Raw genomic sequence first — 23,437 nt, 5'->3', positions numbered from 1 at the left:
TGCGTTTCTTGACACATGCAAGAAAGTGAAAGAATGAAGCAATTTTCTCTGGGCTCTCACCATAGCAGAGATGCTGTTGTGTCAGAACTGCTCCTGCTCTGAGATGAAGTTTTATTCTTGACACTAAATTACACAGTCAGGGGAATTGTAACCATTTCTAATTACTGTAGCTAAACACTTGAAATTTTAGCCAGAAGTTCTACAATCTTTCACAGTCCAGAATGATTAGAGTAGAGCTATAGTAATGATCTTTAGTCTTGGCTGTGAAGACCTGTTCTTCTCACTTTTACTCCAATTAAAAATAATTAGGCCTTTGGATACCAGATAAAATTTGTCTTTGTGGCCTGAACACTCACATATGAGCAGCATTGGTGGTGTGGTCTTACTGCTCCTATGTCATGGGTGGAGTGACACTGGTGGATGCATGGATGGCTCCACTGGGTTGGAATATCAAGCCTGTGCCATAGTTGAACAGCATGAAGGCTGCTTTGGTCAGAAGTAAGCAGGCAGTAGGGACATGTCTGAGAGTCCATGTCCCCTCCTGAGAAATGTGGCTGCAGCTGTCTTTGCCTTGGAGGAAGGGCAAGATGTGGGGGCAGACTGGAAAGAAGAAATGTGCCATTTTGTTCCCAGCCTTTGAAGATGCACTTGCCCAGAGCAGACAGACACAGATTGGTTCCCAACTTCCCTCTGGGGTCACAGTGTCTTCCGGGCAATTTGCATCCCTGCTTTCTAGTGCATAGGTGCAATGCTGTGAGTATTTCAGTATTGCACAGGCAATCACCTGCTGTTGCCTTGCAATTTAACTGATCAAATCTGTGATTTTTTTTGTCTACTGTATGGTTTTTGAATGCTTTTCATCAGGAGAAGATGGTTAGACTTTCTTTCCTTGTTTATATCTGGATGATGATGAGCTTCTTTTTGCAAAGGGAAGAACTGCCAGCTTTGAACTCTAGGAACATCCTGCTCTGTTTGTGCTTCTGCATCACTTCTCATAATCCCACTCTTGTATTTCCTCTGAGGATTTCCAGCATCCCATCAGGTGAACTCTTATTAGAAAAAACAACAAACCCAAACCACAAAAAAACAAAGGAGGAAAGATTTGTATTGAAAGAAATATGAAACCAATAAACCAGAAAGTTCATGGAAATTGTTTTTCTTGTGATTGTTGCTCTGTGTGAAGTACAGAGGGAGCAAGACACTGAAGAGCAGGGAGAAATTCATGTTGCTTGTCCTTGGAGAAAAATGAGCTGTTAGTGATGATGGGAAAATAATGTGAAGAGTCTTTCTTGCAAAAGAAGAGTAACCTCCATGCTCAGGGCAGCCTGTAAACTAGGAAAGGCTTTGACAAAAACAGACAATATTATGATCACTGGCTGACCTAGGAAAATCCCTTGCAAGGCCTTGGATGCATTAATGCCCACGGGTGAGGTCAAATCCCATGGTGTAAAGTGGGTATTTACATCTGTCAATGGTTGAAACATGAAAAACAGCTGAACATGTCTGTTGAGGAGAGCTCTGCTTCTGAAACAGAAGCAGCCTCCTTTTTATTCTGTTCTTTTTGTATTTCAGATGTACATAAAAACAAACAGAGTCTATAAGAGCATCCCAGATTTACTCCCTCATGAACAATTTAAACTTTGTCATTCCTAGACAGGATTATGTATTCAGTGTGTGAGCTGTCAGCTTGGGTATTGGAAGAAGGACGAATTCCAGAAGGGTTTTATAAGGAGGGAAGTACAAGCAGCCTTGGTATGCAACTATAGCAGTAGATGGTCTGCTAGAAAATTAAACTTCACAGATACTAACATTTTACATGGCCACTGGCATAACCAAAATTTTTCAAGCTACAAGTTCTAACAGAGCTCTGTGTGCAGAGATTTTAAAATTAAAATGCATGGTGTTTCTTCCTGAGACAAAACTTAAATTGAAGCTTTCACCTTGGCCATATCAGTAAGAGTTGGCTCAATATATTTCACTGAAGAAGTGTATTTGTGTGCAGGCTTGCAGGAGCTGTGAGGGCTAGAAGTGTTTGGTGTTGCACTGGGGAATCAGCTGGTCCTGCAGGGCTGGTGATCTCTGCCTCCCGGAGTTGCTCTTGCTGTGTGCAGACTGCTCTGTGATGGGTGCCAGCCTCTGGTGGGAAGGAGGTCTTGTTTCCAGGGCTCCAGGGAGAAGTGGGTGCTGGCAGTTTTGGAGGACCCCAGTTTGTGCTCTTTCTGTGGGTTGGCACCTGGATCTGAAAAATCCTTGTTGTATTTAGAGGAAAAATTCTCATTTGAAGTGGCAGTCCCCTGGAAATTCTTTCTGTGGACCCAGACTGACCTCATTGCCTCAGGTCTGAGTCACAGCAGGAATTCTGGGTCCTGGTCCTGCTTCTGGAAGAACATCACTTTGCTTCCCCAGCCAGTGGTTCACAAAGCGAATTTTGACCTTTAAAAGAGGGTCTTGTCAAACCTAATTTGTCTTGACTTTTATCACATGGCAAAACCTTTGATTTTAAAACCAGGATTTTGAAGCTTGTCATGTGAGAAGTGGAACAGAGGACACGATTCATGACTGCATGTGTTTGTCTCTGCTCCCCTTCAGCCACCATTGCGTTCTCACCACAGGGATATTGAGCACTATTCTGGGGAAAGCTCCATCAGTGCTAATCAGCAAATAGAGTTGTCCAAAAGACAAGACCCACCACCTTGGGAGAGGAGGCTCAGCTTCATGGGAGATCACCTGTGTTCATGGCCTGCAATGCAGGGCTTGCATGTGTGGCAGAGCTGTTTGCTTCCCTTTCAAGGGAACAAAGAACTAGAATTTGTCCTCTTTTAGCATGAGGCTTAGGCAAGAAGGGGAAGTAAGATTTTGTCAACTTTTTAGAGTGAGGTGGGAAGTCTATGGGATTGTTTTTCCTGGTTATTTGCTCGCCTGTTGAAGTCATTTAGAAGAAGTTGTCACTCCTTTCCTCCTTGGAAGCTGCTTGCTTCTTGTGAAGCCTGTGTCCTTTCTCCTGTCCATCTGGGCCAGCTAAAAGGGTAATGTCACTCAGCTCCAAGTGCAGTGAACTCATTCCTCTCACTCAGGCTGCCTTTCATGTTAGTGAGATGTGCTTTAGAATACGGATCTCCTGTCATGCCAATGGAGTGGGGGGACACCATCTGTGCTGCTTTGTCCCCCGTCACTACTCAGGCTAGGGTGGTGTGTGTGAAAGTGGTCTGCAAGGTGTTGATTTTTTCTTTCATCTGGAAATGCCACCATAGGCTGATATTTTAGGTTGTTCAGCTGCTCAAGAGTTATAATTAAATTTTTTTTTTAAAAATCAAGCTGTTGGACTAGGCATGCTAGATAATTCCAGGCTGTGGGTCGTTTCTTCGAAATCACTGGTTTCAAGTTCAGATTAGATCTTTTCTAAGTAATAACTGTTAATTATTTCTGGGGTTTTTTTGTAGTACAAGTAGGGACAGTGCCTTGTAGTACAGAAACCTGAGGGCAGGCTTCAACTCCAAACCTTCTATTATATCCTATATTGAACAAAAACCAAAGGGTTGAGGGAGAAGATGAGGCAAGAGCTGCAAAGATAGACACTCACCCACAAGGAGGTGGGAATTGCTGGGATGATGTCTTTATGAAAAGGTCTTTGAATACCAATCCATGAGGTTTGTGCTGGGGCCATACCTCCTCAGCTGCTGATGTAGCTGGGGTGTCATCTCCCACTGTTCCTGCTGCCTGCTCCCCCTCCACTGCCCTTGAGCTTGCTGGCTGGGATGCTGAGCTCAGCCTCTGAGCTTCATCCTCTTTCTCTGGAGGTGGGAAGAAAGCCTTGATGGACCACACAGGTGTCTTTCACCCACTTGCACCTGGGGGATGGAAGTGGGACAGGTTTTTGGGGCAGAGGGCTCTCTGCCAGCAGAGTTCAGTCAGTGTCCATGTGCTGCAGTGAGAACCAGGCAGCTCCTGTGAAAACCAGATGGCCTCCTAGAGACATCAAGTTGAAGCTCTTCACTGAGCAGACAAATGCAAACCTCCATGGCCTCGGAATCTGATGTGGTGACAATTCCTTTTTGTAAACTCTGTGAATTCTGTGTCTTTCCAGATTTCCTTTTCCTGGGGACAGGATGTGTGTTTGCAGGGGAGTGGATGGACCGTTGTTTGAACAACAATTTGTATCCAAGTGAGCTGCCAGAAGGCAGGTCCACGGGCCCTTTCCGTCTTTGTTCAGGCTTAGCTGTCTCTGGGGAATATTTGGGGAGAAACTCAAGTATCAGGAAAGTCCACATTTTTAGCATGTTAAAAGAATAATTGCATGAAATCCCAGCACCTCAAGTAAGAATGATGATCATAAAAAATTCATTACCTACTTACTGCAGAAGCTTAGGGACTTCCCTGAGCCTGGCCAAATCAAAGTGTTTATAAATGAAGACTTTTTCCGTTCAAAATCAAAAAAATACTGTCCCTTGATATGCCAAGTTCTAAATAATTAAGTTTTTGCCCTAGAATCACCTTTATTGACTTAAACTGTAAACTGCATCCCCTTTAGTTTGTTTTTCTTTTTAACTGATTTCATGTGTCTGTCTTCCATTAGCTTGATGACAAGAGAGAGCAGCAGCATGGAAATAATTGTGCAGTTATTATCAAGGGACCTGCACAGTATAATTTTTTATATCAGGGATGGAAAGAAACCCCTACAACATCCTGTTTTGGGAAGCATCATCTTGCCTGTGTTCCTGGGCACTGCCTTAGAAGCATTGCCCAGTGATGTGGGACAGCATCTGAGCTTTCCACATGCATGAACACATGTGAACCCACTGTATTTTTGAGCTTGAGATCTCAAAATCATATTGAGCTCTGGTCACTTTAAAACCTTTTAAATACTATTAATATTCTGTTAATAATTCAGCATATAAGTTCTCTCAACAAAATCCCCTGTTGGCAGTGTTTGGTCTCCTGTGACTGAGGATGCATGTGGAGGACCACACAAAGCTTGTAGCTGGGCTGAAGGGAGTTAGGAGTGGTAAAGGGTGATTAGCCCTGACCTGGAAGAGTTTAGAGGGATGGGAGAGAGAAAACATGCACATGAATTGTGCAAACCATGCAGCTTCAGAGTTACTGTCACCTTTTGTTTGCTGTTAGGCAGCTCCAGACCTGCATGCAGGAGGTGAGCTGAGTCCTGGCCATCTCCATTCTGCAGGGTTTGTCCCAGACAATATGTGCTGGAAGGATTTCCTGAAATACAGTGGTTTGCTCTTGCTGATGCCTCTGAATGAGATGGGTGCTGACACAGGTGAACATGGCATGAGAAGAAGCAGATGCAAGAAATCAATCCTGTAATGGGCCATGGGAGCTGGGAGCAACTTTTGCACATGGGAAATGAGCAGTCTAGCAAATGCAGGGTTTTTTGTTCACTGCCTCAGGAACTGAGGAAAACACGATTATGGCTGTTGTGCTGCCTGAAGCACAATGTCCTATGAGGACATTCCCCTCCTGTCCCCATTTCTTTGTGTTTTCTGGGGAGCCTGTGCCACTCTAAGCTGTGAAAGGAGATGGGATTATAAGTTGCAGCTAAAGCAGAGGCTGTTTTTCTCCTGCAGATAGTGTGGGACACTAATGAATTGCATTTCTTCCATGACTCACCTCTTACTTCCTTATAGGTGAAATGTCAGCAAATCCAGTTGAACCCTTTAATTTTTTTAAGGTAAAAAAGCCCACTGAACAAACCTTAGAATTTGTTCTTGAGCTGAATCTGGAGATAACAGCAAGTTAGCCTCATTCCTTTGATAAACAGAGCTAAACTTGAAATTCTCAAGGTACTTTTGTAGGTCAGTGAAAACTGTCAGTCTGTTGAAGTTTTGCAGCACAGAAAAACAGGGTTCTGCTGTCTGCCAGTCAAAAACAGCTGCAGGATCTTTAAGTTCAGAATTTTCTGGTTTTTATTTTGGCTTGTGCTGTTGTTTTTATGATCACAAATATAACAGTATAAGACACTGCTGCACATCTCAGTGGTATCTTCATTGGTTTTGGGGTATGAATTAGCTTTAGTTTTATTACTGCCCCAATAAAGCTTTATTGCATTGACTCGCTGGATTTGGTGAGAGTCAGGAACAGAAACATCAGCAAAAACATCCACTTTACCAAGAATAAATGTGCATGCAGAAGCAGCTCTCAGCTAACAAGGATGTGTGCACACTTGGGTATTTTGTCTGTGACCACTTAGCATGATCTCCCTCTTGACAGTGCAGCATGTATGGAGCATTTCAGCCCCTCTGATACCTCCTCCACTGCTGCCTTACACCTGCACCCTCAACAGTCTTTAAATGGCTCTGCCATAATTAGCTGGCACACCTAACTTAGTGTAATTCTTGTATATAGCACTGATAAGCCCAAGTCATGAATAACATCCCCTGTTCCATAGTGCTACTCTGAACACGTTAAAACATACAGTTACCAAAACCCATGGCACAGGACCCTCTTTTGGAGGATGTTCCTTCTTGCCATAGCTTTACTGTGGGCCACCTGAAAGCAAATGAGCATGTGAGGGTTATCTTTTAGAGTGAGTCTGGTTGTTACATTTTATTTCAGAGGAAGTCACACATATGATCTGATCATACAACATGCTAAGTTGAGTTTCAGGTAATTCACCCATAATTTGAGGAAGGGAAATGCTACTTAAAAAGGAAAATGCTGGGTTAACACTATAAGTTACTGTATTCTGATCCTCCCCTTCTGTCTTTCTCTTTATTCTGGGTTTGTGTTACGAATGGATGTGGGGCTTTAGGTAAGTCCTTGCCTTTTGTCCAGGCCTCTGGCAGCAGGCAGTAATTTTATTGAGGCGGCCAGCACCCCAAAACCCACTCTCATTCACAAGTTCTTTAATAATGGCTGGTTTGGTCTATTACAGAACAAATTATTTATTTAATAGACACAAAACTAACAGACATAAGACTTAAACTAATGCTACACAGGAATAAGGACAAAAAGAGACTACTAGTAGATGTATACAGTGTGGGGTTGAAGCTACCTATTAATTTTACAGCTAATGAAGAAATAACTTAGGATTCACTGTATCTTAGCATCCAGTTGTTGGTGGGGCACACATCAAGATCCTTCCTCTCAATTCCCAGGAAAGTAACCACGGAATATGCATCCAAACTCTAGGGAGAAGTCTCAGATGCTTGTCAGGGTGTGTGTAAGAGGCTTCTGCCTCTGTGATGACTCTTATGTCTTTTATAGTTTGTAAACCAGTGTCTCCCAGTCAAGAATATTTCTTTTATCTCTTCCCATATCTGCTCTCCAGACTAAGGTGTTGATTCTTAGCTGAGGCCTGAGCCCTTTTGGCACCAGATGTCCCCTTGCTGGGCCTTTCAGCCCAGGTTATCTCTTTATGCACCAGCTATCCGTGGTAGAGAGGAGGGGTCAGTAAATGTCCTGCGACAGTGTGCAGGGGAGCTGTGTCCCTTCTTGGCAGAGGAAGCAATGCTTATTTTGCATGCAGAGTCTAAAACAGAAAAATTCTTTTTTTTATCCAGACTGTTAACTGATCCTGCAGCAGCAAGCTGCCTTTGATCCTCCCGACTACAATGATCTTTGGGGAGAACTTTCCAGGGCCTCTCTCAGGTTTGCTCACAGAAATGCAAGATGGGTTTTCATCTCAAAGTGACAGCTTAGCAGGAAAGAGCCTAGGCTGTGACAGGCCTGGCAGCTCTGATCCTGGTGGTACTCAAAAGATCCTGGGGATTCATGTCTGGTGTACTATTTTGTGCAATTTACAACTGTCCAGGACTAAAACTAGCTGTTGACTTTTCTGTGGTTGCCCCTTAAGGACAGAATCTCTTTTCCCTCATTACTGGCTTTAATGAAATACATATGGCTGTTCATCCAGTGGATACCAGAAAGCAGCACTTGTTCTCCATGTGGCAGACTCAAGTCATTCATGCCACCCCCACAGGCTCTGCACTTCCTTGGATGGTGACCTGTGCACCCTCCTTGCCCCCTCTCCTTTTTGCCTGACCAGTGTTCCTGGGTTGTACATCTGTGCCTGCTGCCTGTCTTCCCATGTTCACTGGGACTGACACAGCAGGTCCAATTAATTTTGCATTCTCCCATTTTCTGTCTGTATAAGAGGCATTTTATAATTTGCCCATGGTTTTAGGTTTGGGCAACACAAAATTATTATGCCCAAAGCACATCATCACTCTAGTTTGCTGCCTTCTTACTCTTGTCAGAGTGCTGGTCATGAGACAGGGAGGATTTGGGAAGAAAAGCTGGTAAATCATAAATTCCTGTGCAAGATGAATCACGAGTTATTACCTCTTTCTCAAACAGGTAACTGCAAGCTGCTACATCAGTTTCAGTCTGTGGCATGCAGGAGGAAAGTCCCTTTCAGTTATTATGTACATACAGGCTCTTCTGCATCTGTCTTTGGGCATCAATTGAATTGACAACATAATTGCATATTTTTCCTGCTGGTCCCCTGGAGACTTCACTTACTTGAACCTCATGTACTAGAATGTGCTCCAAGACAGGGGTGATTGGGAAGGGAAAGAGTTCTCTTGATTGTGGTAGAAATTCGATTTTTTTCAGCCTACATTTTATATAACTGTCACCTTTCTGGCATTTTGCTACAATCTCTGCTATGGAGATAAATTGTGGGAGGAAGCTGAGCCTTCCTCTTTGAATGCCAGAAGAATAGCCAGGACTTGCAGTTTTCCAGTCTCGTTCTTTCCTCTGGGCTCTGACCTCGCTCCTTATTCTGGCAGCTCTTGACAAACCTGGTTAACTGCAAGGAGAGTTTAATGGCTGGATCTTCATCCCACATCCATGTTTTTGCCAACTTAATCAAAACAAAGATGGGGCTGAGATTAGCACCTTGCACTCTTCCCAGCACTCTGGGAACTTAGAAATCATTTGCATTTTTGATCATAATTAATATAGGGGCTTTCTTATAGACCTGTGCTAATTGTGTGCAAGTGATCTTGGAGCTGTGCTGAATCTCAGTCAGCAAACGACATCTGTAGCAATTTTTTTGGCTACCAAACTGATGACTACACAAAGTTTGGCAAAACCCCTTCTGCTGGGCTTTTTTTCAACTTCAAATGCTAATATATCAAAAGTCTTGGTATACTTCTGTACTTGGTGGCCTTGCAGTATGTTTCCTTCCACCTCGATACATCCTGGTTCATAATCCTGAGTTTTCATCAAAGCAGAGGCTAATCTACTGTTTTCTTTTTTCAGTGTAGACGATAACTCTAGTATGTGTATGTTATACATATTATGTTTACGCATGTATCAGTAGAAATGTTAATTTTCCTGCACAGATGCCACGTTGATCATGTCAGATACTAGCTTGAATTGACAATTGTGTGCAAAAATGATGCTGGACAGGTGAAAGAGAGGGGCAGCTCTCTTGTCTGGCAGCTGTTCACCTGGGGCAGGCTGAGCCAGGGAAGTCCCCTGAAGCATGGAGAGCAGTAACAATTAAGGCAGAAGGGAACAGCAAGATATGTAAGTATGTGTTGGTTGTTTTATTTTAAAAATTTTTGTCTCTGCTTTTATCCTCTTAGACTGTTTTGGAATGAGACACATGTCCTGGTTACTGGAGAGTGCAAAATTATGAGGGGAAGGAATCAGTGGTCATCGTGGCCAGTAAACAGGATCTGAGCATGGCTGGAGAGACCTAGGATGAAGCATTTCCACCTCAGGAAGTACAGTGCATTCAGTGCTGAGTTGCATGCATTCTGTTGTCCCTCAGCCTGTCTCTACCCCCTTCTCCCTGGCTCTGAGGCTTCCTGCTCTTGGGAGAGAAATTGGTTGAGGTTTGGTTGCTGTGCATCCCTCCGCTGCCTTCAGGGTTCTGTTTGTTCCAAATGCCTCTTGTACTGTCCCTAGTTAATGTATCTCTTTGCCAGGAGCTCTGGCTTTTGCTTTAGCGTGATTTGCACAGCTTAAGCCCTTTCCCTGGCTCTCCTTTCTTTTAATTTCCCATTTGTGCCGGCTGTCCGCTCGAACGGCTGCTGTCAGCGCACAGTGGAAAAACACCGATCCGAGAGAAACGCACTATAGCGTATCAGCAGGAATTCCTGGGCTGCCTCTTTGTCACAAGAGCTCAGCCATGTCTTTGTTTTCTCGCCAGCGAGTCAGAGATGCTGCAGGTTTGTTTGGAGCTTTACTCATCTTATTTGCTCAGTAACCAGGGCAGTTGCCCATTGTTTAACTTGCGTTTTGTTGTGTGTTTTTAGGTGCCGTGAGGCACAATATCTTCATGCCGGCAAGAATAAGTTAATGTATCTCTCTTAGCCAGCAGCCTGGGGACTAAAAATTTCTGATTTGGGCTGCAAAAAGGGAAGGAAAAGGAGCTGAATTTTCCCCAGCAGTGCAAAAAACCAAAATTCAGCCCATTTGTCTGAGCTGCGTGGTCCCAAAGCAGGAACTCTGATCTGGCACATCACTCTGCCACAGACAAAGGATGGTTGATTTTTGTAAATTGGTGCTGCTGATCATTTCAATCTGGAAGGAATAAACAGGCAGACAGTCTGGCGGTGACTGGGGGTGAAGGGCATGTGACCTAGGAGGTGGTTCCTCTCTGATTTGTGTAACAAAGAACCAGCCTGTGCCTCTGTATGCCAGCAGGATAAATATACTAATTTCACCAGTGGTCCGTGTCAGTGCAGCTGCGTGAAAACTGAGCTGTCACTGGAGACAAAACTTTGTCTGTCCTTTGTTGTCATGTTGTGAAAGCTGGGGCAATGAGATGAGGGTGAAGATGAGCAGCCCTGCCTGGGCACCCCTCTGGCTGCAGAGGCAGCTGCAGGCATGAGGGCACTGATTCCTGCACATGCAGAAAAGCAAATGCCCTTGAGCACTAAAAAATGAGGAGGTAGGAGGAGAAAAAAAGCTATGTTTTCTTGGATCAGCCCCCTGTGGAGGCAAAGAAAAGCCTGCCATAAGTTAATGGGCCACTTTCATAAATGTGGGAGCCTTGTGCACGCAGAGTGGCTGAGCCTGTCTGAGCTGATGCAGCTGTCAGCCTGTTTGTCTAGAAAATGCTTTTCTGAAAGGTATGATTATTCTAGACTGTTGAGCAAGTTCTTCTGTGTGAGTGCATTTAAACAACACCAGCGGTACATACGGAAAGATTAAAAAGAAAGCGAGAAGGAGCAACATTTTTGATAGCCCAGGGACGGCAGGAGAGGAGGTTGTGCTGCCTCTACAACAAGGACACCTGTAGTGTCTTGTGATTGCTCAGGTAACTCACTAGCCTATGTGACACATCCTGTGCAGGTGTGCTCTTTTTGGGGAGAGTGCTCCTGGGGCAGTGAGGATGAGAGCAGTGTAAGGCATGAGGATAGATGCATTCCTGCCTCTGCAGGGCCATGCCCTGTGTTGGCCGTGCTTATGTACTCACAAGACATCGTGGAAGGGTGCTTCTTAAAAGCTTGCCTTTGGCCCTGGGAAAGGCATCCTTCCCCACCCACCTTGGGGTGTGCAAAGCACCCCAAGGCAGTGCTGAGGTCTGGCTCTGTTCTCATCAGGTGGGGAGGAAATTGACTGCAGGCTCTGGGGAGACCCTTTGTTTGCTTGTGTTATTAGCAAGGAGCGAGGAAATAATGATTTATTGATGCTTCTGTGATTCTCCTGCACCAGCCTACGAAGGAAGAAATTCAGTTTCCTGGCTGATAATCACTGCTCTAATTGAGCAGTACCATGTTCCTTGCAGAGCAGCTGGCCTGTGGGGTGCTGATACAATGCCCCATAGCCAGCATGGCCTGTGCTCACCAAGGGTCACTTCTCTGCTCTTCCCCTGCCACTGACCATCACCAGGCTGGTGGAGACAGGCTGCTCACAGAGCCCAGCATTTCTCTGCTGCAGTGTTGTTTGATTAAACCAGAAATATCTGATAGAGGGGGTGGCAACCACTCCCTTCTGAGGTGAAGCACCGGTGGGAATTTGTAATCAGTACCTCATCAAGGACTCCTTGATCTTTGTGGTATGTTGGGCAGAAGGTGATGCCTCTTGGCCACAGCCTGGGCACCATCACTCCACGCTGACCAAGGAGACCCCTATGCTTACCCTGTGAGGCCAGTGCCTTCCACTGCCATCCCTGCCCTGTCACTGCCTTGTTCCTGCCACCTTCTCTGCCTTCCCAGAGTGGCTGGCAGGGCTGTGCCTGCCTGGTGAGCTGGTAACTGGTGAAGGGCACAGTTAATGGCTCACATGCTGCACTGGTTGCTCAGGCCAACCCCCACTGTGCAGCCTCAGTAAATCCAGCTGAATTCCTGGCCTTTCCTTGGTACATCTCCTCTGACAGCCCTTTGTGCAGCAATGCCCTTTTAATGCATTTCCTTGCATCCATGTGAGCCTTAGCTTATGAACAGGGTTTCATCTCTGTAGCCCAGAGCATAGGATGGGGCAGGACTCTGCAGGACTTTGGAGCACCAACTCCTGCCTGCACTCCAGTGCTCTGCTCTTGCTGCCACTTTGTGGCCTCTCTCCTTTGCAGGCTGTAGAGCCATGCTGCCTGTGAATGTGTGAGCTGGATGTACTGCTCAGGACCTCTGCCTGCCTGTGTCCCAGCTGCCACCATCCTCAGGAATGAGTGCTGCATGCAGGCAGGGTTCCCGTGTCCTGAATAGTGGTTGATCTCCCTAGACTGCATGGGGAGAATAGCGAGGCACTGCCCAGAATTGTTGTGAGCACATAATCCCTAGGGAGGAGGAGATCGTAGGTGGGACCTTGGCAAACCAGATTTTTGCCCCCTTGCAATCTGCACTCATTTTAACTGCAATATGCTTTTCCATCCATCCCCCTTTAAAAAAAGGAATGCCATTTTGGTTAACCTGAGGAGTGTGCAAATTCCTTTGAACCACGTGATCTATCCGGGATACTAATACTTATTTTTTAACTTTATGACTACAATGCAGGGGATCCCTGATGCTGGGTGTCCTACAAACCCAGAATGCAAGGCAGCTGTGCTGAAGGTGCTGCCATTTCCCCCCTCACCCAACATGCACCCTCCCAACTCAGCTGAGCACAGGAGATGTTTTATAACCAGCATCGACAATGTCATAAAGTGCAAGTGGCAAGTTAATGCTGCTTTTTTATTCCAGCCCCCTTTGACAGGACCTTGTTAATAGAAGGTTGGGAACAGAAACAAAAGGAAAGGGCACAGCTACTAAAAGCCAGTTGTCACAGTACTGCTGCATTAGTGTGAAAATGCTGTGTTTTATCAGAAAGGAAGCACCCTGTCCATAATAAATGGCATTGCACGGAAAGGAGCAGCTCCATAGGAGCGCCTCTCCTGTGGAGGCAGGCTGATAGAGTGGGATTGTTCAGCCTGGAGAAGGCTTTAGGAAAAGCTCATTTCCTCCAGTACTTAAATGGAGCTTATGAAAAGATGGACAGTGACTTTTTACATTTGTAGTTAGTGCTAAGACAAGGGGTTATGCTTTTAAATTGAAAGAGGTGATGATTACATTGGATGTTAGGGGAAAGTTCTTTAACTGGAGAATAGTGAGGCACTGGAAGGGGTTGCCCAGAGAAGCTGTGGATGCCCCATCCCTGGAAGTTTTCAAGGCCTGGTTGGATGAGACCATGGGCAGTCTGGTCTAGTGAGTGACATTCCTACTTATGGTAGGGGGTTGGAATGAGAAAATTTAAAAGATCCTTCCCAACCCAAACCATTCTACGATTCCAGCCCGTGGATGGATTCCTGTGGACTCTGCTTGTGTGCCCTCTGGAAGAGGGCAGAGATGCTGAGCTGTTCAGTATGATTCAGGGCTCTGTACTGCTGTCTTCCCTGGGATGATCAGACTGAAAAAAGGCTTAAACCCCTGTGTGTGAAAGCATGGAAGACTGGGGAGGATGGGACTAGGGGGGATTCATGTTGGAGTGCAGGAGGGCAGGTGGGGTGTGCAGAGGACAGGGGTCTGTGGCACTCAGAGCAACACTGGCATTCCCCTGGAGACAGCAATGCTGGAGACTTCTGCACTGCTCCCCTTTCCCAGAGAGAGCATGCAGCTTGCTGTAATTTTCTCTTCTCAGAAAATGAGGTGAATTCACTGAAATAACTTGCTGTTCCTTCCAACCTTCCTTGGAATGTGTTCAAATACACTTTGCTCAGTTTCCTTAGTTCTGTAGTTAGAGGTGGTGAAATGCTCCCTTAGGCCATATCCCTAGGCCACATGGGGCTGCTTGGAGGCTTCATCCCAAAGTTGAGTTCTGTGTGTTGGTTTTGTTCTTGACCTGATACTTTAACAAATTCGGTTTTATTTTTAAAGTTTTCCCCAGTTGCTTTCTTCCCTATCTATCTTTCTTGGGAAAACAAACCAACAAAAAAAAAAAAACCTCTTAAATTTTTCAAAGCTGAATATTGCAGAAGAGGCCTCTCATCCACACCTTATTTTTTTCCCCACAGTCTGCGGTAGCTGTTAATTCACATTTGGTTAAGCAATTAACCAGGACATAAATAATACATAGCATGTTATCAGAAAACTGCATGCCAGTGTTATGGAGGCAGGCACTTTTGGCCCTGGTGGGGAGGGCTTCCCTTCTGTGCTCTGCAGCCCCTTAAGGCCAATTAAAGTGCATCCTTGATGAGAATCCTGCTGCTACTTGGCTGGATAAAATAGTTGCTCTGATGCGGGGAGGGGGAGGCCAAAGCAAGTGAAAGAGGGGTTTAGTGTTCAAACAGCTGCAGTGAGCACTGGAGTCTGAGCGTTCCCCTCCTCCCCTCATGCATAAGCTGAGGCTGGAGCAGTGGGACTGAATGGATGGTGCTGGCACCAGGGGCAGCTTATGGGAGACCTGTGGCTCAGTGACTCAGTAGCGTGTCCTTTGCCTTCTGCCTTAGCTCTGTAAAGGTTTTTTCTCCTTAAGGCATATCAACTGTTGATAAACAAAGCCTTTTAGAGTGTCACAAGTGTAGAAACATACTTTATCTTCTTGGTCCCCTTCCAACCTCCTCTGTGAGCTCAGGGAGTGGTGTCTTTGGTATTCTTTCAAAGTTGCTGTTTATTTTAACTGCACTAACAAGTGCTGAACTGGCTGGCAGGAGGAATAAATGTGACAGCTTGGGAGGAGATTTAATAAGTCCAAGTGCAGAGTCCTGCATTTTGGCCACAATAACCCCCTGCAACGTTACAGGCTGGGGACAGCGTGGCTGGACAGTGCCCAGGCAGAAAGGGACCTGGGGGTACTGACTGACAGCTGGCTGAACATGAGCCAGCTGTGTGCCCTGATGGCCAAGAAGGCCAGTGGCCCCTGGCCTGTGTCAGGAATGGTGTGGCCAGCAGGAGCAGGGAGGTCATTCTTCCCCTGTGCTCAGCACTGGTGAGGCCACACCTTGAGTGCTGTGTGCAGTTCTGGGCCCCTCAGTGAAGGAAGGATGAGACACTTGAGCATGTCCAGAGGAGGCAACAAGGCTGGTGAGGGGCTGAGGGAGCTGGGGTTATTTATCCTGGAGAAAAGGAGACTCAGAGGTGACCTTATCACTCTCTACAGCTCCCTGAAAGGTGGCTGCAGTCAGGTGGGGTTGGTCTCTTTCTCCAGGCAGCACTGACAGAACCAGAGGACACAGTCTTAAGCTGCACCAAGGGAAATTTAGGTTGGGTACTAGGAAAAAGTTTTTTACTGAAAGAGTGAAAGTACAGGAATGGTCTGCCTGGGAGGTGTTGGAGTCACCATCCCTGGATGTGTTTAATAAAAGACTGGATGTGGCACTCGGTGCCATGGTTTAGTTGAGGTGTTAGGGCATGGGTTTTACTCAATGATCTTGAAGGTCTCTTCCAACCTAGTCATTCTGTGATTTGGAAAAGATGCTTCAAATTACAAAACAAGTATAAAAACCATCAAGAAAAAAGTGAGCAAAAAAGAGAAACAAACATCCAGAGCCGATAGACTCTGAAAACCACCAGATTTCAACTGTCACATTCACAGCTGTGAATTTGGTCCACAGTGAGGCAGCAAGAGCAGGAATAATTTGGCTTGGGATAAGCCTGGCTTTGCAGTGGGATCTCAAAACCTCCTTGCAGCAGGCTGAATATTCAAGGCTGCTACACGGTCCTGAAGCTTTGTCTCTGGTCTCCCTGTCGGGATCATTGGACTTTGGTGCTTGTAACAGTGGCTTTCTTTCCCAAACATAAAATCTGGGAGTTTACTGTGCTGTGGTCTCTCCTGCCATAACCTCTGGTGCAAAAGAACCTCAGCAGTAACATGTTGGATGTTTTTGGTTTTTTTTTTCAGGTGCTGGAGCAGGATGTGGTTCTCCAGTCCATTGACCGTGCCATTGAGGCTGTGCACAATGCAGCCATGAAGAATGGAGGGAAATACAACCTGGAGCAGAGAGATGTCCTCCAGTAAGTATGATGGGTATCTGGGAGAGCAGGTGGATGGAGGGTGGTCACAGTGTCATTCTGTCCTTGGAGGATGCTGGATGTCGTTGGTTTGAGCCCCTGTGCTGCAAAGTGCTGCACTCAGAGAACTTCCCAGTGTTTGAGCTGCTGCTACTCCTCCTGACAACTGTGTCCAGCAAAGTAGAGCTTTGGCCTTGCTCCTCTATCTCTGTGCATGCCAAGAAGAGGAGATTCTCAGCCACACTGTAGGCTTGGAGGAGAAATCCAAAACCTTTCTGGCTGCATTTTCTCTGCTTTACCAGCCAGGAACTGTAGAGGTTTTTGGCTTGTGACAAAAGGTCTTTAGTATATTCTCAAATAATTGCTTGTGAGGAGAATTTTTGTTTTCTCTGACACCTCAGACTCTGTGCTGAGGCGTGCTGGTTTAATCTCAGTTGAACAGCAATTCTAAAGTGCAGGCAATTTCTGAAGCTTGAAGTGCAATATGTGACTCTCCCCCGAGGAAGAGGCATTTTTCTCCAGTGAACTGATGAATAAATTATGGGCCCTTGCAAAGACTCTTCCTTCCTCCCCCAGAAGTGCTTCCTTTAGTTGTTAATGAAACTGGAGTTGGTGTTCAGAGTAATGCAGCCCATTCTGGTATATATAGCCCAAATGCAATAAATCATTAAAGAATAATTTAAATGTCGCAGCATGGTCACTCCCTTGAGCTTTGCTCTTCCTGATGTCATCATTCTGTTTCAGAAAACTGATCCATCACCGGAAGGAGACTGTGTCCCGTAAAAGCCACTCTCCTACCCCGCAGGGGACGGTCATGACTCAGTCGTCCAGTGACCACCACCTGGATGTGTCCCGGCAGCCCAACGGGGTGTGCCGGACAGGCTACGAGCGACACCACAGCCTTCCCAACACTGAGTTTGAGGGGGATGATGAAGGTTTCTATCAGGTATCAGTGGCTGGACACTTGCTAGGTTCCTCCTTTGGTGGTGTGACATGTCTTGTCCTGTTGAATAAAATGCCTTTGCAGCACAAACCAGGTGTTTGTGCGGCTGACCTGGGATTACTGCAGTGTAAAGTGTTGGTGTCTCTAAGAAATCTGGAGCAGTCCCTCTGCCGTTTACATTTGTCATGCTTTTTGGAATCCTTGAGGGTCCGTGGTTTTATGGTAACAAGCGAAATCCGCTCTATACTATGTGACTGTCTCTTGGCAACTTTCTAAAAGAGTTGCAGGCTCCCTGGAAAATGCTTTGAAAAGCAGTTTTGACATGAGCAGTAGAGCTCCTTCCAAGCACTCAGCACTGCTTCATTTCCTCCTTGTTATGTCTGCACATTGGTCCTTAAGCATTTTGTCTGCTGTGCCTGCCTATTTATACTACTCAAAACAAAACAAAAAGCCAAAAAAACCCCCAGAGATCCTGCTTTGTCTGAAGGTTGCTTATCATGATGAATTAGAGGCAAATTGCAGGAAATAATATTTAAAGCAGTTCTTTTTTTATCTCAGCGACACCCAGTTCCAAGGTTACAGTGTGGCGTCAGTGAGGCTTCAAAGTAGCAGCCCAGGATGAGGCTGTGCCTGTTGGGGATGAATGATGTGCCAGATTTCCCTGTGGAGGTGTAGCTGGATGTAAGGGCTAAAGGCGCAGAGCAAGGATGAGCATGGAGATTTTTTATTTCTCCTACAGATGAACACATACACTGTAATTTTTCTTCATCTCTCTCTGTTTGGAGGTATTGTGTTTATAAGGCACTGATTTGCTGTCACCCCCAGCAGATGAGGCTTGTTTTACACTTGAATAACTGTGAGTTTGGGGAGATGAAAGGTAGCTCTGGCTCACTCTGGCTGAACATTGCAGTTCCTACAAACCCCATTTTTCTCTTCAGTATTCATTTTTGTTCTTTGGCAGTCAAACTAGCTCCATTCTCAAGCCTGTGCATTATGGGCTGAGCAAATGGGGCACCTTACAGCCCATTCTCCACGCTGATTCCCTGTCTTTATCTGGTCTGTGGTTTGGTTGCTTGCCAAGAAGGAGGAAGATGAATTTCCTTGGCTGACAAAGAACTGTTTCTGTCTGGGTGGCACTGAGGATGCAGTTGAAGGGCTTCCAGCTTAGCCCTGTGCTGAAAGAGCTCCTTGAGATTTTAACTGCTCGGTGGATTTCCTGAGTGCTTTGAAAGTACAAAGTGGAGGAAGCAGCATTGCTTTCTTCCACTGCTTATGCAGGAGCCTAAGAGGAGACCTACTGAAATCTAAACTTTATCACTAGCTCCAGAGGAGCAGAAGTCTTGGCATGTGCTTTTCATTGCTTGGGATTTTCAGGTGCATTCAGTGTTCACATCTGAAAACCTAAGCAAAATTTGAGGTTTCCTCTCAGTGATTTTGCTCCTAGGACTGAACTGGCTGCAGTAGTTGGTGAGGGCATTTGTGCTTCAGCTATTGTAGTCAGCATAAGGTGGGAGGCTGGGGCTGCTGCCATACCAGCTGCCAAGGGTGGAGGTTGGGCTCATGGAGTATTTTAGTCAGTCTGCTGCATTTGTGCATGCTCAGTGAGTTTGTGATGCTCATCTCCAGAAACCTTTGCTACAGACCAGTGTGTCTGGCTTGGCAGAGTTTGCCTGGAGGAGGTAGTGGGTGGGAGATTGTTCATTTGGTTTACTGTTTTATTATTTTACTTAAAGGGTACTACTGTAATAACATTGTTCCCAGGAGTCAGAGTGGTGATGTTCTCTGCCTGCTTGGCTGCGAAGGGAATGGGAGTGCTGTGATTGAGTCAGCTCTTGTCTGTGAGCAGCACAGGGAGCACAGCCTGCTATCAGTTCTTGCAAAAGGGTAAAGGACAGGCAGCAGATGTGTAAAATCTGTGGATTTGAGGAAGTTCACAGTGCCCTAGTAGAGGACTGGGGAAAGGGAGGCTTTCAACACAAGTACAGTTGCTTCTCTCTAAACCTTTAGTAAGGCCCCTCAGCTTTTCCCCTCTGGACAGGTGGGATCTGAACTTCAAGGACTCCTGCATGGTCACCTTGTGCATGGCAGCTGCACAGAGGAAGGGGGATTCCCTTTGGAGGTTTTGGTGTTGTACAACCTCCTGTTGGCCCCAAGCAGTGGCTAGGATGTGGGGTGGGCGGGGGGAATGGCCATCAGTTACACCTCACATCTCCTGACCATGTGGCTTGGGCAAGCACAGGGAAATTCCTGTAGTGCTTCATGTTCTTCTCGCAGCCACTCGTACTGTGGCGTGTGGCTGTCTAAACTGGCAGGGGCTGAGCTAGTATTATGTGTACATTTTAATTTAAGCACTAGCCTGTAATAACTGTGTTAAACTTGTGTGGTAAATTTGGAAGGGCTAATGAAGCCATGGAAATACTCCAGAATGACCCAACCCTCACTTGTCTCCAAACAATGTCACGCATCTGTGCTAAGCTCTGAGCCTGCCTGTCTGCTAAATCCCACTGCCTCAGTAATCGTGGCTGTGCTGTGCCAAGCAGCTCTGACTCGTGCTGCCAGCCCCAGCACTCTGCAGACAGGGCTCTGCTTTTAGCACAGCTGAGCTTTCTGGATTTGGGGCCAGCCTGCCAGCCATGGCAATGCAGAGACCTCTCCTGATCTGCTTGACCTCTCTCAGCTGTGCAGGCTCTTTTTGGACCAACACAGATAATTTTTGAAGCTGTATGCAAGTATCAGATAGCATTCCACCCAGAGAACAATGTGGGGTGGATTGACAAGAGCTGAGAGTGCAGGCAGAGAGTCTGCAGCAGTGTCTCGTGCTAATTCACCAGCTGAAGGTGCTTGTAAATAAGTGACTTTTTGTATGACATGGTATAGGTTGGATATATTTGGTGTTGGGTGGGAAAGGGACTAAGAGATCCTTTTTAAAAAGTCTGTGCAAACTGCTGTCTTCTCTTGTCTAGTGGATCTAGGCATGGGCTGTCAGCTTTTTGGCATTGAGTCTTGAGTATTTGAGGTGGCTTTTGAAGGTGTTTTATTTACAGGAATATCTTTGCTCCCGTTTCAGATGAAGTTTTGCCCTTCCTGGATCTGGGGGGAAAAAAATACATTTTTCATTTTCCTTCTACTGAGCTACATAAGATAGAGACCCTTCAGGGGCCTGTCTCAGATTTTCACTGTGAAGTGGCAGTGCTCTGTGCCCTGTGTGGTGTTTCTATAGGTCTATTCAACAATGACAGGGCACAGAAAAGCTTCTCTTCCAGAGCTAAACAAACATGGAAAATTTTCACTTGTGATGGACTGAATGTTGTTGAAGATTCCAAATGGTTGAAAGCCAGGTTATCCAAGGCATTTAGACCATCATCTCCTTTCCCTTCCTGTGCTCCCCTGGGAAGTTTGGCCACAGACAGTGATTGCCATATCCCATAAAAGCAGAGGCACGTTTGAGGCAGCAGGCTCTGAATCCCAGCAGTTCCAAGAGGTCCCAAGCAGAGTCTCCTGGCCTTGAGCTGCTGGGCTGTGGGGACTGGTGTACTGATGCAATGTTCTCCCACCTAGCTTGGCTGCTGTGTTCAGTGATGCCCTACTGATTAGAGGTTAACCCTGAGGCTGCACCTTGCTGCAGTAATTGTGAGTGAATGTGATATTGATGATCATGGTGTTTAGATCTGACAGGAAAAGATGAGTGTAGGAGTCTGAGTCTGGGGCTTATACACTGCTAGCTTGGCAATCCTAGAACAGACTTGCACGAGAAACCCCATTTATGTAGATTTAATGCAACTCCCGGGCAAAGCTTTTCCCAGTGCATCTTGCTATAGGTAGCATAGTATTGCACAGAGGGTCAAACCCTATTTACTCCCTGCATGAGCAGAAATAGCTTTGAAAGCGTGGAAAAGGCAGTTACATGTTTCCTTGCTTTGTCTTTCTGCAAGGGTATTTGTAGCTGATGTAATGGATCTCTCCAGAAGAGTATGTAAATATGCACTCTGTTTGCAGCCTCTGTGGAGCTATTGAGAGTAATGTGGAGACATGGTAAGTGTGTGGGATTGCATTTGGAATAAAGGAGGAGTAAATGCTTGACAGGTCTACACGACATATGTGCCGTGTGCTGCTGAACACAGCAATTAAACAAGGGCTGCTTTGCCTGTCACAGGGAGGGGATGAAGTCAGTTTGAGTCCTGCTTTGTTCTTCTAGGAGGCCGCCTATTAGCATCTGTCCTCCTGAGAAAACTGCCCCAAATGACAAGAGAGATGTAAGGACAAATCTACACATGCACGTGGGAAAGAAGCCTTCGTAAAAGAGAATATCTTTATTGTCAACCTCCTTTGATTGCTCTGAAATCTTTCCTTGTAGATCCCACCACAGGCTCGTCGTGCTGCTCCTGTCACCCCCCCACCTCCAGAGAAGCGCAAGAACACACAGATTGCTGCTCCCATTAAAAGTAAGGACAAACTGCTCTCCAGGTCTTGGGCATGAAACAGACACTGGGTGGTGTAACAGCCATGAGGCCTGAACGCTCCTGCTTTGTGCTTAGATGAGCATCCTAATCCATTCCCTGAATTCCTGTATAGTTTATATCCTTACAAATATATCTATAAAATATATGTAGCCTAGATTCCTGTAGGTTTTAGTGCTAGTGGTCCTGAACTGATGACCAGTGCTCCTTCAAGCCTGTTCTGATTTGGAAGGGTCTGAGCAGCTTATGGATGGGTGCCAGCTACAGCATCCCCCTGCTCCTTCCATGTCTGTGGCCCTGGGAATCACAGTGCTCTCCAAGGAGCAACTCTCTACCTGCTCATGTGGCTGTTCTGGCTAATGCACAACGTCAGTGGTTTAAGATCCTTTTTCTCCCACAGACACCATGGCTGTCTCCCAACAAGGCAGAGGGAGCATTCCCTTGTAGTGCAATATGTGTGTGATACTTCACCATGGGAACTCACTGGCTTTTAATGGAGTCTCAAGTCTTGCTTTTGACTCCCAATCTGTTGAACACTTTCTTTGTACAGTGGTTGGATTTCCATGAATTCAGTGGCTGGTGCCTGTAAGGAGCAGTAATAATACCAGGGACACACCTGCCTATGTGCTGCCCACAGAGGAGCAGCTGGTGAGAAACACTTGAGAGAAGGACCATAGGGTCAGCATGGTTGGGCTGACAGAGCAGTGCTTATTCTTCTGACATGCTGCCAGCTTGCCCAAGTGCTCTGCTGTGCTGTGACAGTTGATGCCATTGGTGACACTCAACCCATCTCAAGCCCACTCGTGTCCCCTTGTGTGGAGCCTGGCAGAGCTATTCACTTTCAGGTAATTGAGACCTGGGACCAGCTTCCTTAATGGTACTTAATGGTATTGAGCCATTTTTTCACTGGAGTAGTGGGAGTTTGCAAAGGTCAGTTTCCTGCAACTCATTATTTTGATTTAATGAAGCATGGGGGGAGCTACGATTCATGAATGATCCTCTGTGAGGAGGAGGAAAAAGAGGGATGCTGAACCTGTGTGGGAGTGAAGGGCCCAGTTTTTCTGCCTAGCTGGTGTTTACTTTGGGAGGAGTGGTGGATGGACTAGTGGAGGGCTCCAAACACTGAATGGAGCAGGAAGGGTTGGAGTTGCCTGCAGAAGGGCAGCAAAGGCATTTCACATCAGTCCCACTGCTCCTTCCTTTGGGCATGTGTGTGTGAGTAACTGCCTTCCATGAGAGCTGAGCTTCCCATGGGGTACAGCTCCTTCTCTTCCAGCACTAACACCAGCTGCTCTTGGAAAGCTCCAGCTAGCCCACTGTTTGTCCAAGTAATTGTTTCCATAGTCAGGGAAGAGCTCGGATACATTTCTGTCCACTATAAACTAATGGATAAGATTTACCAAAACTGTATGTAAGACCGGGTTAAAGGAAAAAAAAATCTTAATATCTCTGCTTGTTGTGGATTTTTTCCCTTGGAAGGTGGGACTCCTACTGCTAGAGCTAGTCAAAACTAGAAGTGGAGGGAGAAATACAGTAGAGCAGATAGTGTGGAGGCTAGTGAAATCAGCAGGTGCTAGCAGGACTGCAGGGCTCGTGATCAAATGGTGGAGAGTGCTGAAAGGGAGGGACTAAAGAGGTTGTCAATCAAGTGTTTCCTCCACTGTTAGTGCTAACTGTGAGGTCTGTGCAAGAGGGAGGTGCAG

General features: G+C 46.1%; 1 protein-coding gene across 2 annotated transcripts in view; it reads left to right on the top strand.

The window, feature by feature from the left end:
* Nucleotides 1–23,437, top strand: part of NCKIPSD (NCK interacting protein with SH3 domain) — a 51,396-nt gene that overhangs the window by 5,731 nt on the left and 22,228 nt on the right. Inside the window, exons 1-4 of one of the 2 annotated variants that reach the window (XM_088171457.1) lie at nucleotides 10,113–10,136; nucleotides 16,225–16,337; nucleotides 17,079–17,280; nucleotides 21,632–21,719. In XM_088171457.1, the coding sequence (XP_088027583.1) occupies nucleotides 10,128–10,136; nucleotides 16,225–16,337; nucleotides 17,079–17,280; nucleotides 21,632–21,719 (412 nt within the window). In that variant the 5' untranslated portion in view covers nucleotides 10,113–10,127. Of the gene's footprint in view, nucleotides 1–10,112; nucleotides 10,137–16,224; nucleotides 16,338–17,078; nucleotides 17,281–21,631; nucleotides 21,720–23,437 lie in introns of those variants that run through there. The other variant, XM_014890493.2, reaches the window with a different exon arrangement.

The sequence above is a fragment of the Sturnus vulgaris genome, chromosome 11 (assembly GCF_052056855.1).
Source record: "Sturnus vulgaris isolate bStuVul1 chromosome 11, bStuVul1.hap1, whole genome shotgun sequence".
In the NCBI taxonomy this organism is placed as follows: domain Eukaryota; kingdom Metazoa; phylum Chordata; class Aves; order Passeriformes; family Sturnidae; genus Sturnus; species Sturnus vulgaris.
The sequence above is the reverse complement of the archived record's forward strand: the minus strand, read 5'-3'. Positions and strand labels throughout refer to the sequence as shown.